The sequence below is a fragment of the Vulpes vulpes genome, unplaced genomic scaffold (assembly GCF_048418805.1).
Source record: "Vulpes vulpes isolate BD-2025 unplaced genomic scaffold, VulVul3 u000000899, whole genome shotgun sequence".
NCBI classification, from domain to species: Eukaryota; Metazoa; Chordata; class Mammalia; order Carnivora; family Canidae; genus Vulpes; species Vulpes vulpes.
The window spans coordinates 3542446-3558010 of record NW_027325780.1 but is presented as its reverse complement, the minus strand read 5'-3'; the positions used below and the strand labels follow the sequence as shown (position 1 = coordinate 3558010).

Genomic DNA, 15565 nt, shown 5'->3' with positions numbered 1-15565 from the left:
CTGAAAACCAAAACAGGTGTGGTGCAGAGGATAAAGGATTAGCCTGCTGAACCTGGTCCCTGATTGCTTTTGAGCTGTGTCACATTCCTGGCTCAGGACTTGCCCCCTGAGCCATGCTTGCTTGGTAGCTACCCTTTCTGTGCTACAGACTGGCATAAGCATCTGAGAGCGATGGTGAGCCGAGGCCAGCAGAGATTCAGCCCAACGCGGAGGGCAGACTTACCCTACAGGGTCTCTGCTCATTCACAGATCCAAAATCAGCATGCCTGTCCCTTAACATATCAGCTGCTGAAGCCATGATTATTTTTTTTAATAATACCAATTAAATTATTAACAAAACAATTGCTTTAAGTTCCAGAACCAATGACACAATACTAGTCTCAAAAGAAGTCATAAGAATGAAAACACACGAGGCCATTACCTTCTTTTCTCTCTAGTATTGACTTTTTCAAAAGACTTTTCTAGAAACTACTCCAGACGTGATGTTGAAATGGATCCCACAACGCTGGAATAATCAGAGGCCTTTTCGTGAGGTTGGAGTATAGCAGTGTTGCTTCATAGTCACCTGCCTCCTTGGATTTGGCATAACTGTTTTCTATGAGAAGGTACTATCCTGTGACACTTAGAGTAGTGAGCCCAGGAAATGTAGCCTGTAAGAGGAAAAACTCCTGGTCTGACTTCATACAGATGTCAGCCTCTCTCACTGTCTATCTGAAAAGCAGCAGGAATGACATTTGACTTCTCTTAACCCTGTCCAGCAGGAATGTTGAAGATGTAACAGCAGACAGTGTTTATTTTTCCTACTGCTTTCTATCCGAGTCTCCTTGCTATTCTCTTCATGGGAATGGATAGCACCATGCAGGTTCATCAGATCCTGCTGGGTATTTTGCTGAAGCTCCTTAGCCAGTTGTGTAGCAGGCAAATACCAGACCTGCCAGCCAGAATTGGTGGTTAGTTTGTTTTTTAAATAAGTTTTCCAGGAGAACATAAGGAAAATTAAACAATATTCTCTCCCACTTGTATTTAGCTTTTTCCACGACTAAAATTATCCTTGCATTGACTTCATCTTAACTAAACAGCTTGAAGAAAGCCAAAGATTATAATCCATGATGAGACAGTGCAGCAGATGGGAATATTTTAGTCACTCTCCCAGCCTTTGGGATTAGGCAAGTCAAGAAGATAAGTTATCACCATGAAAGCCAGAATTTGGACATTTCTTTTTTTTTTAATTTTTTTTTTAAGATTTATTTATTTATGATAGACATAGAGAGAGAGAGAGGCAGAGACACAGGAGGAGGGAGAAGCAGGCTCCATGCCGGGAGCCTGAAGTGGGACTCGATCCCGGGACTCCAGGATCGCACCCTGGGCCAAAGGCAGGCGCTAAACCGCTGAGCCATCCAGGGATCCCGAATTTGGACATTTCAAGGACATTATGAACCTTACTTAGACTGGAGGATTGGAGTACCTCTGGTGGTCCAGCTCCAAGATGAACATATATATCATGGAGAAATAAATATTTCCCCATATCATTGTGATGACTGTATTTTCTGGTAATGTTGAAGAAATAGTACAGAAAGTCCTCAGGACCCTTCAATTCTGTTAGTCAAAATTTTTTCTATTTTTCTCCTTTTCCTTCCTCTAAAAATGAAGATTTACTCTAACATTGAAAAATTGTGATCCTTTTTTCACCAAGTTTCCAATTGAAGCCACATGGTTTGGTTTTAAATACATGTATAAAAAATCTTTTTTGAGGTGGTACCATTTTAGTGGTTAAAGAAATAGGTCTTAACCAAAAGAAAAAGTGATGTCCTTTCTCCATCTGGCTACCTTAGGCTAAGAGAAAAACGAAAAACTAATTTAAAAATCAAAGTTTAATTTCTTTTGTAGCAAAGTAGTAGACATTTAACATAAATGTAGTCAAATTTGAAACCACTAAGACCTGTACTTCATCCCTTCAGTTAAATATATTAGATATTTATGTAACTTTTATATGTCTAGAAATTTGCAGTAAAGATGGCAAATTATATAGTTCAGGCAACTGGAGACTATGGAATGCAGTGGGAAGATCACAGGGCTGACTTCTGATAAAGGTTTCAATGAATGTGATGATCATACAAGGCTAGTTGCTAAAATCAGACTGACTTGACTTCAGGGCAGCCCCACTTAATGGTGCATGCATCTTGGCTCATCATCTTACCTAAGTGTTTCTTCACTTCCTATCTGTGGATAAAACAGTATCTACTGCACAATTTTTGGGACAACAAAATGTGATAATCCACGTAAAGTTTCTGACACAGTGTCTAGCACATAGTAACTGCTCTAGTTAATGGTAACTAGCATTAATATTCAGCTCCATTCTCTGACCTTGGGCAAGTCCTATAATCCCTTCGACTCTAGGCTTCTCTTTTTGTAAAACAAGAAATATTTATCCTATCTGTCTATGATATTGTTGTGAGGATCTAAAGAGAGCATGTCTTGTAAAGCCTTTTACAGTGGGTTAGCGCCGCCTTCAGCCCAGGGCGTGATCCTGGAGACCTGGGATCGAATCCCATGTCAGGCTCCCTTCATGGAGCCTGCTTCTTCCTCTGCCTATGTCTCTGCCTCTCTCTCTCTCTCTGTCTCTCATGAATAAATAAATAAAATCTTAAAAAAAAAAAAGTGAGGTAAGCCATTTGGGGAGGCAGAGGTATAGATAGCATGACAATGCTATGGGAAACATTACAAGGTGATGTGTAGTCAAGTGTTAGCCTCTGAGGACTACACAGAATCAGAGAAAGGCAAGTATAGACATTCAGGAAAAGGAAAGAATATTGTGGCCTAATATTGGGGGGCAGCCCATGTAGAGTAGGGGACCTTCAACTGAGCCTTGAAAAGACAGGATGTGGCTGGGAGAAGTGAATCCTCCTTCCATTGACAATTCCACTGGCTAACCTTTGCTGTGTGTCTCCTCTGTGGTTACAGGCCGAGCTCATTGGAAGCCTCACCCACAAGCTTGAGACTCTCCAGGAAGCGAAAGGGAGTCTGCTGATGGACATCAAGCTCAATAATGCCTTGGGGGAAGAGGTGGAGGCTTTGATCAGTGAGTTCTGCAAGCCCAATGAGTTTGACAAGTACAAGATGTTCATTGGGGACTTGGACAAGGTAGTAAACCTGCTGCTCTCCCTCTCCGGGCGCCTGGCCCGTGTGGAAAACGTCCTTAGCGGCCTTGGCGAAGATGCCAGTAATGAAGAAAGGGTAGGTAGCCTAGCGATTTAGTTCAACCTTTTTTCCTCTGAACCCACATACACAGAGAGGTACAATTAAACATGATCCCTTCTCTGGAGAAGATTAGGATCTCTTTGGGGCAGAGAGAGAGTCCAGTGTACAGGTTACCAGGAAACACAGAAGGCATCTAGCATGCCAAGAGGTAATGCTGACACTTTAGGCTCAGGGAATACTTAGGAGAGTAAAACTATAGGTGCCAGAGTTTCTCTTTCCTTTCTATCCCAGGAAAAAGAAGAGACAAAGCATGCTGGGGATTGACATTAGAAAAAGAGAGAGGGACAAACAACTGTTGGCACTGAGGAGAGGACACAGGAACATGGGATGGGCTCAAGCTTCAGGGAATCTGCCAATGCCGGGCTGCCGGCGCTTGGTGAGGATGCACGCAGGTGTCTCCACTGCGCCCTCTACTGGAAGGAAGAAGACGGTAGCAACAGTGGTGGCAACTGGAGAGCATTCAAGTCCTCCATCTTTGCCCAGTACCTGAGTGCTCACTGGGTCCTCACAACAGGCCGCCAGTGATAGAGCCAAGATATGAGGAGTCCTGCTGCAGATTCCAAGTTTTATTCACTAGGTTAAACTTCATTCCATAGCTACAGAGCATTCTTTACCTACTCGTCTTTACAGCAAATGTTTATTGGGTGTCTAATGTATGCTAGTAGGCTCATGGGATACAGCTGTGAACAAAGCAGACACATGCCTGGCCCCAGGGAAGTTAGCAAGAGAAGTCAGACAATAAATAGAGCTGTAACTATTTACATATCTGTTTATTCTAGAAGGTGATAAGCACTCCAGCCATCAAGAGGCCTCTTTGCTTTCTGGCTCCTTATCCTATCTGCATCTCTCGTTCAGTGCTATCAAGGATTTCCCAATTATTTCTCCTATATATTACATTAAAGGGAAGATGTCTAATTTCAACTAGAAAAAGTCTAGATGGTCTTAGAAATGGGCCTGGGCACCCAGGAACTTTCTGCAGCTGTACTCTCCTTCCTGCGAATGCTCTCCTCATGAGATGTGCTGAGCCTTAGCTTCCTTATCAAGAAATCACCTAGTAGTGCCTGCCTCAAAGGTATCATCCTTTCTCCTTCCTTCCACTCAGCAAACAAGCACCTGCCAAATCTGGTGCTGTGCATGCTAGGGATGAACACCAGCCTAAAACATAGGCCCCACCCTCAAAAGAGCTCACCATGTAATAAGGAAAACCAGTATGGAAGCAGCGAATACATCCAGTATGCCATGGCACAGTGATAAACTCAGCCCCAAAACGCTTCTCAGATGATGGGGGGAGCCCAGGAAAGACTTTGCACAAGTGACACTTGAACATGGTATAGAAGAATTTAATTCTATGTGGACTAAGAGGAGAGGGCTTCACCATTTAGAGGGAATCTCATAGACAAAGTCAGGAAAGACCATGGCATGTTTAAGAACCTATATATATATATATATATATATATAGGTATATAGGTATATATAGGTATATATAGGTAAACAGATATGTAAATAGTTACATATATATATATAGGATTGGCAGGTCTAAAACACAGAGTGATGTGGTTTTTAAAAATCGTGAATTGCAAGAAATGTTAGAGAAGTGTGTAGTCAGGAAATTGACAGGAAATAGAAGGCTCAGTCAAAATGGGTAAGGAGAGAAAATTCAGTGAAGGTGTGAGAAGGAGTAAGGAAGGCCAAGAAAGGGTAATGAAGCTTCCCAGTTCCTTCAAGGTTAGCATCACTCGGAGGAGGAAGGGAGTCCTCATCAGAACTATAACTGTGCCTGTCCTATAGCACTGAGGCCTTGGTAAGTGAACGTAGCCGCACCACTGCCTGTAAGGAAGGAGTCAAGGAGAGATGCCCCAGGTTCTTTCTCCTCCCTCCCTCCAGTCTCCTGCCCATGACTCCCATTGGCCACACCCAGGTGATGCAGGCTGCACAGTTCAACCTTCCTTAAACACAGAGCAGGGCTGAGAAAAGTGAATCTGGAGGGGCAAGCAGTATCCAGCCCAGAAAACAGTCATAAAGACCTTGTGGATCATACTTTATAGACTTTAGCCAGAAGCTCAGGAAGAGCCATAAACTAATTTCATGACCTAATCAGCATGGGAAGGAGTGGGACTTAAGCTAAGAATCTAGCAAGAAGGTGTTAGGCTGCTCATTTAAAATGGCAGCTGTCATGGAGATAGAGAATAGGGAGTGAGAGAATGAGCTTAAATTAGCAAGGCATGCTAGATGAAGGGAAGGGGAGAGCAGAAGCTAACTTCAGGTTTCCTGTTTGGCCACTGGCATGGATGCCACAGGTACGTGAGAGAAGGAACACTACACCAGTTTTAGTTAGGGAAAGAGGAGTTGTTCCAGAACTAAATTCAGCTCAACATTTAAACATACACATATACACTCTTGAATATGAATATGTGCTTGCTCACATGCAAAATACATCCATATTAGTTTTGATAATGATTCGTCATCATTAAGAAACTGAAAGTATAAACAGAAAAGAAGAAAGGACGAATAAGTAGTTCAACAAATGCCAAATGTAGCATAAAGATCACTAGGGTGGTGTGGGGGGGAGTATATATAAGGTTTCAACTCAGTCTCTGATTTTTGTTTTTAATCTGAAGAAAATATGAGAAATGCTCCTGTTAAGAATTGGCACAGTTAACATGGGTACACAGGTAGTATACTATTCTCCATATATTTTTATTTAAATTCAATTTGCTGACATTTAGTATAATACCCAGAGCTTATCAATTCTCTATACATTTCCAATGTATAAAATATTTCATATCTTTTAAAGAGGAAGAGGTTTTTTGTTTTGTTATAAAGATTGTATTTATTTATTCATGAGAGACAGAGAGAGAGAGGCAGAGACACAGGCAGAGGGAGAAGCAGGCTCCTCTCAGGGAGCCCGATGTGGGACTTGATCCCAGGACCCCAGGATCACACCCTGGGCTGAAGGCAAACGCTCAAATGCTGAGCCACACAGGCATCCCGAGGAAGAGATTTTAGCTTTTAACTTCTCTACAGTAATTTGAAAGGTATCTTTGTTCAGATTCAGTCCCTCCCTAAAGGTTTAAGTTTTTATTCAGATTCCAGTTTGTTAACATACAATGTAATGCTAGTTTCAGGTGTACAAGCTAGTGATTCAGCACTTCCATACATCACACATGCTCATCACGACAAGTGTAGTCCTTAGTCCCCATCGTCCATATCACCTATCCCCCAACCATCAGTTTGTTCTTTATAGTTCGGAGTCTGTTTTTTGGTTTGCCTCTTTCTCTTTTTTTTCTCCTTGTGCTTGTTTCTTAAATTCCACATATGAGTAAAATCATATGGTATTTGGGTTTCTCTGACTTAATTCATGTAGCATAATATTCTCCATCTGTGTCATTACAAATGGCAAGATTTCCTTCTTTTTTATGGATAAGTAATATTCCTTGGTGTGTGTGTGTGTGTGTGTGTGTGTGTGTGTGTGTGTGTAGATGAATGGATACAGATGTAGTGTGTGTGTGTATATATATGTGTGTATACATACACACACATATACACACACACACACACACACACACCACATCTTTATACATTTATCTATTGATGGACACTTGGGCTGCTTCCATAATTTGGCTATTGTAGATAATGCTACTATAAATGTTGGGGTGCATGTGTCCCTAAGGGTTGTTTTTTGTTGTTTGTTTTTTTTGAAAAAAAGAGAGAGTGCATGGGGGGGGTGGGGGGGGGAGAGAGAGAGAGAGAGAGAGAATCTCAAGCAGGCTTCATGCACCAGCGTGGAGCCCTACATAGAGCTCAGTCTCATGATCCTGAGGTCACGACCTGAGTCAAAATCAAGAGTTGGATGCTTAACTGATTGAGCCATCCAACTACCCTAAGGGTTTGTTGTGTTTTTGGGGGTTTTTTTTTTAAGATTTTTTTTTGGGGGGTGTGCGGGAAATCCCTGGGTGGCTCAGTGGTTTGGTGCCTTCCTTTGGCCCAGGGTGTGATCCTGGGGTCCCGGGATCGAGTCCCACATCGGGCTCCCTACATGGAGCCTGCTTCTCCCTCTGCCTGTGTCTCTGCCTCTCTCCCCCACGCCCTCTCTCTGTGTCTTTCATGAATAGATAAATAAAATATTTTTTTAAAGTTTTTTTTTTTTTTTTAAGCAATCTCTGCACCCTGCAGAACAGGGCTCTAATTCACAACCCTGAGAGCAAGAGTTGCGTGCTCCACTGACTGGGCCAGCCAGGTGTGTTTTTCTCATTAGGGAAAGGAAGCCATGAAAATAGAGATATTTGTAAGACAAACCTATAACTTTGTACTTTTCCCCCTGTATTATATAAGATCTGACAGGCTAGTTCAAGGGAATTAAGGCAAAGACATGTCTGTCAGCCTTTCATAAGCCTACATATCCAATTTGTCCTGAAATAAAATTAAAGACATACCTTGATTGATTTTCACTTTAATATTTCTCAATCACGTTGGCCTTAAAAGTATAAATGATTAAATATAAAATGAAAAAAAATTTAATGACATTCATTATAAGTCAACATGTTGCATAAAAAACCATGTTAAAGGGGTGCCTGGGTGGCTCCGTGGGTTAAGCATCTGCCTTCAGCTCAGGTCATGATCCCGGGATCCTGGAACCGAGCCCCGCATCGGGCTCCCTGCTTAGCAGAGAGCCTGCTTCTCCCTTTCCCTCTGCTGTTCCCCCTGCTTGTTGTGCTCTCTTGCTCTGTCAAATAAATAAATTTTTTTGTTTGTTTTTTAGAGCCATGTCAAAGATCATTTTAAAGTAAATTAGTCCTAAAGATAACATGCTACCTTACCATTGGGTTTGTATAAGAAATGCTCAGAATATGCAATTGCCCATTGTTAAATAGAATTTCTCTTATGTTAGATTCATAGGCCTGAAAAAAACTGAAAACAGATTCCCATTGTTAGCTGTGGATAGGGCAGAGGTTCTCAAACTTCAGCTGCAGAAGAATTACCTAGAAAGTTTACTAAACCACAGTTTTCTGGGCCCCAAGCTTTGGATTCAGTAGGTGGAACAAGGCCTAAAAATTTGCATTTCTAACATGTTCCCGGGAAATGCTTCTGCCCCTGGTCCACACTTTGAGAACTGCTATAAATGTAAATACTTGTAAATACTCAAGGTAACTTAAAGATGGGCCATTTTTTACCCCCTTGGGGTTTTTTTTATCATGGTAAACTACACATAACCTAAAAATTGCCATCTTAGCCATTTTAAAGTGTTCAGTAGTGTTAAGTATATTCATATTGTTGTGCAGCTGATCTCTGTAACTTTTTCTTTTTGCAAAACTGAAACTTTATACCCATTAAACAACTCCATTAGCCCCTTCCCCCCAGCTCCTGTCAACCACCATTCTACTTTGTATCTGTATGCTTTTGTCTACTCATATAGGCACATGTAACTTCTAGGACTTCATGTAAGTGGAATCACTTGTCCTTTTTTAAATCTAGAAGCCTAAAGTCAAGCTTTTACTCCAGCCAATTTATTATAATCTCTCTTAAAGCTGCTGTATGACAAGTTAGAGAACTATATATACATGAACAGAAGGGTAAAAAACTGATTTTCAAAGAAGTCAGTCTCCTTACTCTAATGTGACAATTGAAACAGAAACTTGGACATTTCACAGTGTGGTAAAAGGTGTCTTTGCAGACAGTTTCCTTCCTCCCTCTTGCCCTTTGCTGATCTGTTTGTTTTGCCCTAGCAGAGCTCTCTAAATGAGAAGAAGAAGGTCCTGGCTGGACAGCACGAGGATGCCCGGGAGCTCAAGGAGAACCTAGACCGAAGGGAACGTGTGGTGTTAGACATCCTGGCCAATTACCTTTCAGAGGAACAACTCCAGGATTACCAGCATTTTGTGAAAATGAAGTCAACACTCCTCATTGAGCAGCGAAAGCTGGACGACAAGATCAAGCTAGGGCAGGAACAAGTCAAGTGTCTGCTGGAGAGTCTCCCCTCAGATTTCATTCCCAAGGCAGGGGCTTTGGCTCTGCCCCCAGACCTTGAGAGTGAGATGGCTTCTGCTGGGAGGTGTACTTTGAGTGGTGTTTTCCCAACATTAACCTCTCCACTTTAACCTCTTCTAAAAGACCCAACCAAAAGATCACCCTTTCTCTTTCAACATTATTTAATCTGAAAGCTATTTCAGTACAAACCACCATTTAAACTCTATGGGCTATTGGGGTTTTTCTGGAGAAAAGGAAAAAAATTCTACCCAGGAAAAAGCCAGTTTTTTTCCTTACCACCCTACATGGTTGATCTGAGAGCTTGAATGCTGCTGGAAACTTAACCCCTTTCTAGTCTCACTTTCTAGTAGAAGGAAAATTAATGAAACTGTGAGGACTGATTGGAAGGCGTCTGATTGATTGTTTAGTTTTTAACAAGCTGAGGCAACATAGATGAGTGTGTGTCACCCCCAGGAATGTATCCACAGTGGCCTTCCTTGCTTGTGGGCAGTGTGTCCTGACGACAGATACAAATACTAATAAAGGGTCTGCAACATAAAGCCTTAAAAACACACACACACACAGAAGAAAACTGTAAAACCTTGAACATTGTTGTTATTTATATTTTTTTTAAATGAAAAAGATCATTATGTTTGTGTGCTAACCACTTGATTCTGTTTTGTGGTGGATGTAGACAATTGTGTTTGAGCTTTGTTATTTTGTGAAAACCTTAATGAAATGAAGAATTCCAAAGATAGTCACACTGAGCGTGGAGACGTTTTTTCTTAAACCCTTGGCTTGTCTGTCATATTTTTACAAACATGAGCAGACCTTCTACACTTGTGTTAAAACTTATAATGGGGAATCTCCAGTTTCCACTGCTGCCAGTCCTCACCACTTTACTTCTGCAACCAACAGGAATGCTACCTCTTCCCCAGGAAGAAGGTCTAGTGCAACATGGCTATCACATCATTTCCTAGCGCTTCATGGCATTAGCACTGTGGTGAGGAGATAGAGCTAAATTTTACTAAGAAGAACAACAGCTCTCCAATCTTTACACCAGAAAAGTCAGAAAACAGACCGGTTTAAAACTGAATTCATGCTGTCCTTCTACATGGGGTTTGGGCTAACTGTAGCCTATTGTCAGAGATAAACTTTTTAAAAAGTTTTCCTAAATTGCTAAGCCTGTCAACCACCATTAAAAACAGCCTTCTTAATATCTGAAGACTAATTTTGCACTATCAGTCTCAAGTTTGCACAGTGCATCTGAAGACTAAGATTTTGCTTCACAATAATGACTTTTTGGAAGGTACTCTAGACCCCAAGTTGTGAGTCTATTTAAAGAGACCAGGAGGTGGAAGGAGGTCAGTGACCAGGCTATGCTGATGGATGCCAAAGATGGCAACAACGTAATACTTAGAGCAGGTGGTGCATCCTAGGCTTTGGTTTAGATTTTTGTTGTTTTCACATGTGCTTGACCCATGGCTGGTGGCCACCTCTGCTAATTTGTACTGCAAGTAATATAGAGAATTAGGGAATAAAACTTGTATGAGAGACCACATGCCCTTTTCTCCCCTAATATATTTTAATTACTTAATGAACTGTATCTTCTGGTTAAGAACTTCAAAACTAGTTTTGGTCCCCAATACGGATGTCTTTTTTTTTTTTTTTTTTACGGATGTCTTTTGATGAGCTTAGAAGCAGCAACAGGCCATCTAGATGTTTCTTGTGAGCAATCAACCAAAGCTGTTGCTTTCCTTTTTGGAGGTTTTATGCTGACTCCCATCGGTATGGAAAGACAGCACCTCTGTGTCCCAGGAATGTTGTCAAAAGCTTCTCTCTTCCATCCAGAGGTCCCATTTTCCAGGGACTCAGTGGAACCAGTGGCAACACTAAGCAGCCACACCATGTAGTCATTTTGAGGTAGAGAGAAACAATGCCTCTGACATTTCCTCAGTCTTAGACCAACACAGGAGCCCCAGCTCACCTCCAGGTGGTAATTAACTGTGTCTTGTTAATCCTGGGTGGTTCCTTGCATCAGAACAAGTGGGAGCCAGCCAGTAAATGTCTTCAGCTGCTCTCAGTGAAATTCCTCAGGGGGATTCGGAAGCTGCCCACATTCCCAACATTCTCCAAAATGATTCTTCAGAAGAATTTGGGCGCACTTTCCAAGTCTTCTTCAATCACTTTTCTAATTTATACACATCAAAGTAAGTGACCCTCAAAGTAGCAGATACTGCTGCTTGCCATGACACAAGCGCCTGAAAGAACAGGACATGCCTAGGACATCATCAAGACTTCAAAGCTGTTTGTTCGCAGTCAATAATTGTTCCTGTGATGCGATCATTTCCAAAATGCCATGTGTCATCAGAAGTGGTAGGTGTGGGATGACCTTGCAATAGTCCAAATTTTGGGACCTTCTAAGAAAGGACAAGGTCCTGCAACAAAATTGGAAAGCCTCCAACTTACTGGGCCACTTGAAAAGTTCTGGGCATGTTGCTACATGCTGGTTGATTCCAGGCTTTCTCCTGCTGTTTGGTTTCTTGTGGTGGCTGCCTAACCCCAAAGAATGCCAGAAGGTTCCATAGTGAAAGTGTCTGAGTTTTTCCAAGAGACACTGTTGAAACCAAACATTTTTTCCTCTGTCCAGAGGAACATTTTAGGTTTTGTTTTGCCCAACTGGTTTTCATACTTGAAGATTAGCAAGCATGTAACCCCTAAGATTATCACAAGTTATCTTTTGGAGTGAGGAGTGAGGGCCTGTGAGGCATACAAGAGAGAAACCAGCCTGGTACACCCCAGTTTTTCTTTTATTCATGTTAATACCTGACCTTCAATCACTTCTAAGTGTAAAAGTTAAAACACAGTTGTTCCTAGTATGAGTACTATCTTAAGTTTATATTTTAAGTGTCTTCCACAAGATATTGTCCCCCCCCACCCCCCCGGGTACTAGGAAAATGTAGGTTTTTTATTTTTATATGGTTCCAAATATTTTTTGTCTTTATATTTTCCACATTATTGGCTTTATTCTATTAGGTTGGAATTTTTTTTTTTTTTCTTTAGAAGAGCAGGAATCTTATTCACCTTATTACTGGCAAGAGAAAGGAAGAACTTCAGCCTGGAAGAACTCCATTTCCAGCAAAGTGTAAAATGATCAGACAAATATGAAGGGGCTGTCCTACGCAGAAATAGTATATTAGGGACAAGGTTTTCATTGTTGCCTTAACTCTGGGATGAAGCATGGTATAAAATGATAAAGACCATTTTAAAATCAGAAAGGAACACATGAACAGTTTTCATACTCTTATTTCTAAATAAAATTTCATTTTTCTTGTGGAAGCTCATTCAGACACTTAATCATGGTCTCTTAAAAAATATATGCATCAGAGCCACAAGAGTGCTTGTTAAAAATGCTCGTTACTGGGGTGCCTGAATGGCTCAGTCAGTTAACCGCCTGACTCATGATTTCAGCTCAGGTCATGATCTCATGGGTCATGAAATAAAGCTCCCCACTCAGCTAGGAGTCTACTTGGGATTCCCTCTCTCTCTTTGCCCCTTCTCCCACTTGTGTGTGCACATGCACTCTCTTTCTCTCTCAAATAAGTAAATCTTTTAAGAGAAATGTCCAGGGACGCCTGGGTGGCTCAGCAGTTAGGCATCTGCCTTTAGCTCAGGGCGTGATCCTGGAATCCCAGGATCGAGTCCCACATCAGGCTCCCTACATGGAGACTGCTTCTGCCTCTGCCTGTGTCTCTGCGTCTCTCTGTGTCTCTCATGAATAAATAAATAAAATCTTAAAAAAAAAAAAAAAAAAAGAAATGTCCATTACTGAGACACCACCAAGGAGGCTGGAATCTGCATCTATATAAGTTCCCTGGGTTATCCTGGTACACTTCACCATGAGAGCCACTGATACCAATCATTTGTACAGCTTTTACTATCATCACAGAAAGGCTACCATGAATTTATGTAATAACAATCCCAGTATTCAAAGCCCTGTCATGCTGACTCATTAACTACATCATTATGAGTTAATATGGTCCCCACTATTTTTGTATAATTCCCACAGTTATGATATAGGTTATTTTTTTCCGCTGCTCACTGTCCCCTAGATCTGCTTAAAATTGAACAAGCTAAGTACATATTCAGGCTCAATTGCACTACTTTTCCTCAAAAGGAGTCAACCTATCGCACGTCATTAATTTGAAGTCCAGCCATGATATTTACACTAACCTAAAATCGCAGCTGACCTTTTCAGTGGGGGCCTTATTCAGATTTCTGTTGCCCCATCCCAAGTCTTGGGTTACATGGGAGAGTAAGAATTTCTCTTGGTGTGGATTTGACAATTTGCTCATGACACAAAAATGTCAGATTTCAAAACCCTGAAGTCAAAATTATGTAAGAAAAAGGCTATAAATGAAAAAACCAGCTCATTTATTGCTACTTCATTCTATAATTCCTCTCTGCTAGTCTGTCAGTGGAAAAGCACCTCTTTCTTGCTAAAATATCAGTATTGCCACTCCTTGACACAGGGGATTGGACAGGGTAAGTTTAATATAAAGAACTATTAAAGTCCAATGAGTGCCCATAGGATATAAAGAAAGTTGATACCCTGAGCTAAGGGAGAGTGCCCAAGGAAAGACAAAGTCAGAAAAGGGCCCTTGGCCTCCCCAAGGCTGGGATTCAGACCTTGGAGAACTCAGCCCACCCATGACAAAAGAATTTGTTGGTTTACCCAGGCCAGAGTTGCTCTGCAATCCTTGGGCAAGCAGGAGGCAGCCCTCCAGAGTGCAAGCTGGTGCAGCCAGTCAGCAACCAATGGCAAGGATGTGCACAGGTAGTGGGGGTTCTGCAGGGGGGTTAGCCACTTGGTGGAAACCCTCTAAGTTGCAGGGGATCTGCCTGGGGGAGCAGATGTTGGCAGAATGCCTTCGGGCCCTAAGGCAAGCATGAGTCCTTCGGGGTGCAGGTTTCTAGTCCACAGGGCTGGGAGATGTTTATCACCTGCTAAGGCTGTGAGATAAGACAATCTGTGGTTGGGGCAGAACTCCATCCAATGTCCCACACCACTCAAACCAGTCAGCAGCCAAAACAGCAAGCCTGTCTTTTTCTTCCCTCCTGCCCCTCCAGCGCCCTCTACTGAGAAAGCCTAGCATCATGCTCATAAAGGAGATTAAAGCCATGTGTCCACTACTGCAGAACACATACTGAAGGATGAACATGGAGCTAAGAAGCAGTAAACTGGTAACTGGAACAGATTTTGTCTTCTAGATTATTGCACCAGCATTACCTTCTGACTTCATAAAGAATTTTGTAGTTGTTGATTCTTTAAGAACTATTTCTCTAACAAAGAAAAAAATAGTGCCTAACAGATGACTTAACACTTCTTGAAGGAGAGAGGTCAGAAGGAAAGCAATTTCTTAAATGTGTTTCATATGCCCATATTCCTTAAAGTACCTACAGCAGGATATTTAGACTGAGGCCTACCTAGGAGCATGTATAACTTTTGTTCTGTTGCTCTTTGCCTTGCTCCACCTCTGTGTACCTCTCCATCTCCTGGTGTGTCTCCACATGCATACCTTTCTGTCACTCTGTGTGCTTTTCTCTGTCTCACCCTCTACAGCTGTCATCTTTATGCTCACTCATTCCCAAAGTGATTCCAATTATATTCTTTCTTTTTCTTTTTGGTGACTTACCAAGGATAAAGTGGGACTGACTAAAGAACTAGAATCAAAGACCCATGAATAAAGTTAAGAATATGCATTTTTTTCAATTTGGGGAAAACAAGAATTTCACCTAATTCAACCTAAAAAATATCTAAAGGTATATTCTACAAAATACCTGGATGAATATTTTGCAATATGTTTAAATATGTATAGGAATGAATGAGAGCTATTTACCTTCTCTAATTAGAACAGCACAGGAATTGGCTGTGTTATGCAGTAATAGCAACTGAGCTGATAAGAAGGAACCCAGCAAAGAGGGATCTTGGGCATTTGAATGAGAATTTAAAACACCAATCTTTTCTCCTGACTATTAAAAGAAAAAAATAGAACATAGATCCAATGGTATGCAATGGTTTGGAAAGAGATTTATTAAAAAGAAGGAAGATAGTCTGATGTCCCTACCAGAACTAGGATTCTGTGTCAGTAGACATGCAGAAAATGAACTGCAGCTTAGGATATAAACAGACATTTCAAAAGTTTACTCCAAAGGTTTAATAATGAGTTTAATAATAAACTCCGTTTAATAATGTATCACTGGATATATTTTGATGTTATTATTTATTTATTTATTTATTAAATATTTATTTATTTATTTATTCATGAGAGATTCAGAGAGA

General features: G+C 41.3%; 1 protein-coding gene across 1 annotated transcript in view; it reads left to right on the top strand.

Moving 5' to 3' along the window:
• SHROOM3 (shroom family member 3) overlaps positions 1-9983 on the top strand; it is a 166627-nt gene extending 156644 nt beyond the window's left edge. The window contains exons 10-11 of the mRNA XM_072745539.1: positions 2962-3234; positions 8985-9983. Coding sequence (XP_072601640.1) covers positions 2962-3234; positions 8985-9353 — 642 coding nt within the window. The 3' untranslated portion in view covers positions 9354-9983. The remainder of the gene's footprint in view (positions 1-2961; positions 3235-8984) is intronic.
• The last annotated feature ends 5582 nt before the right edge of the window (positions 9984-15565 follow it).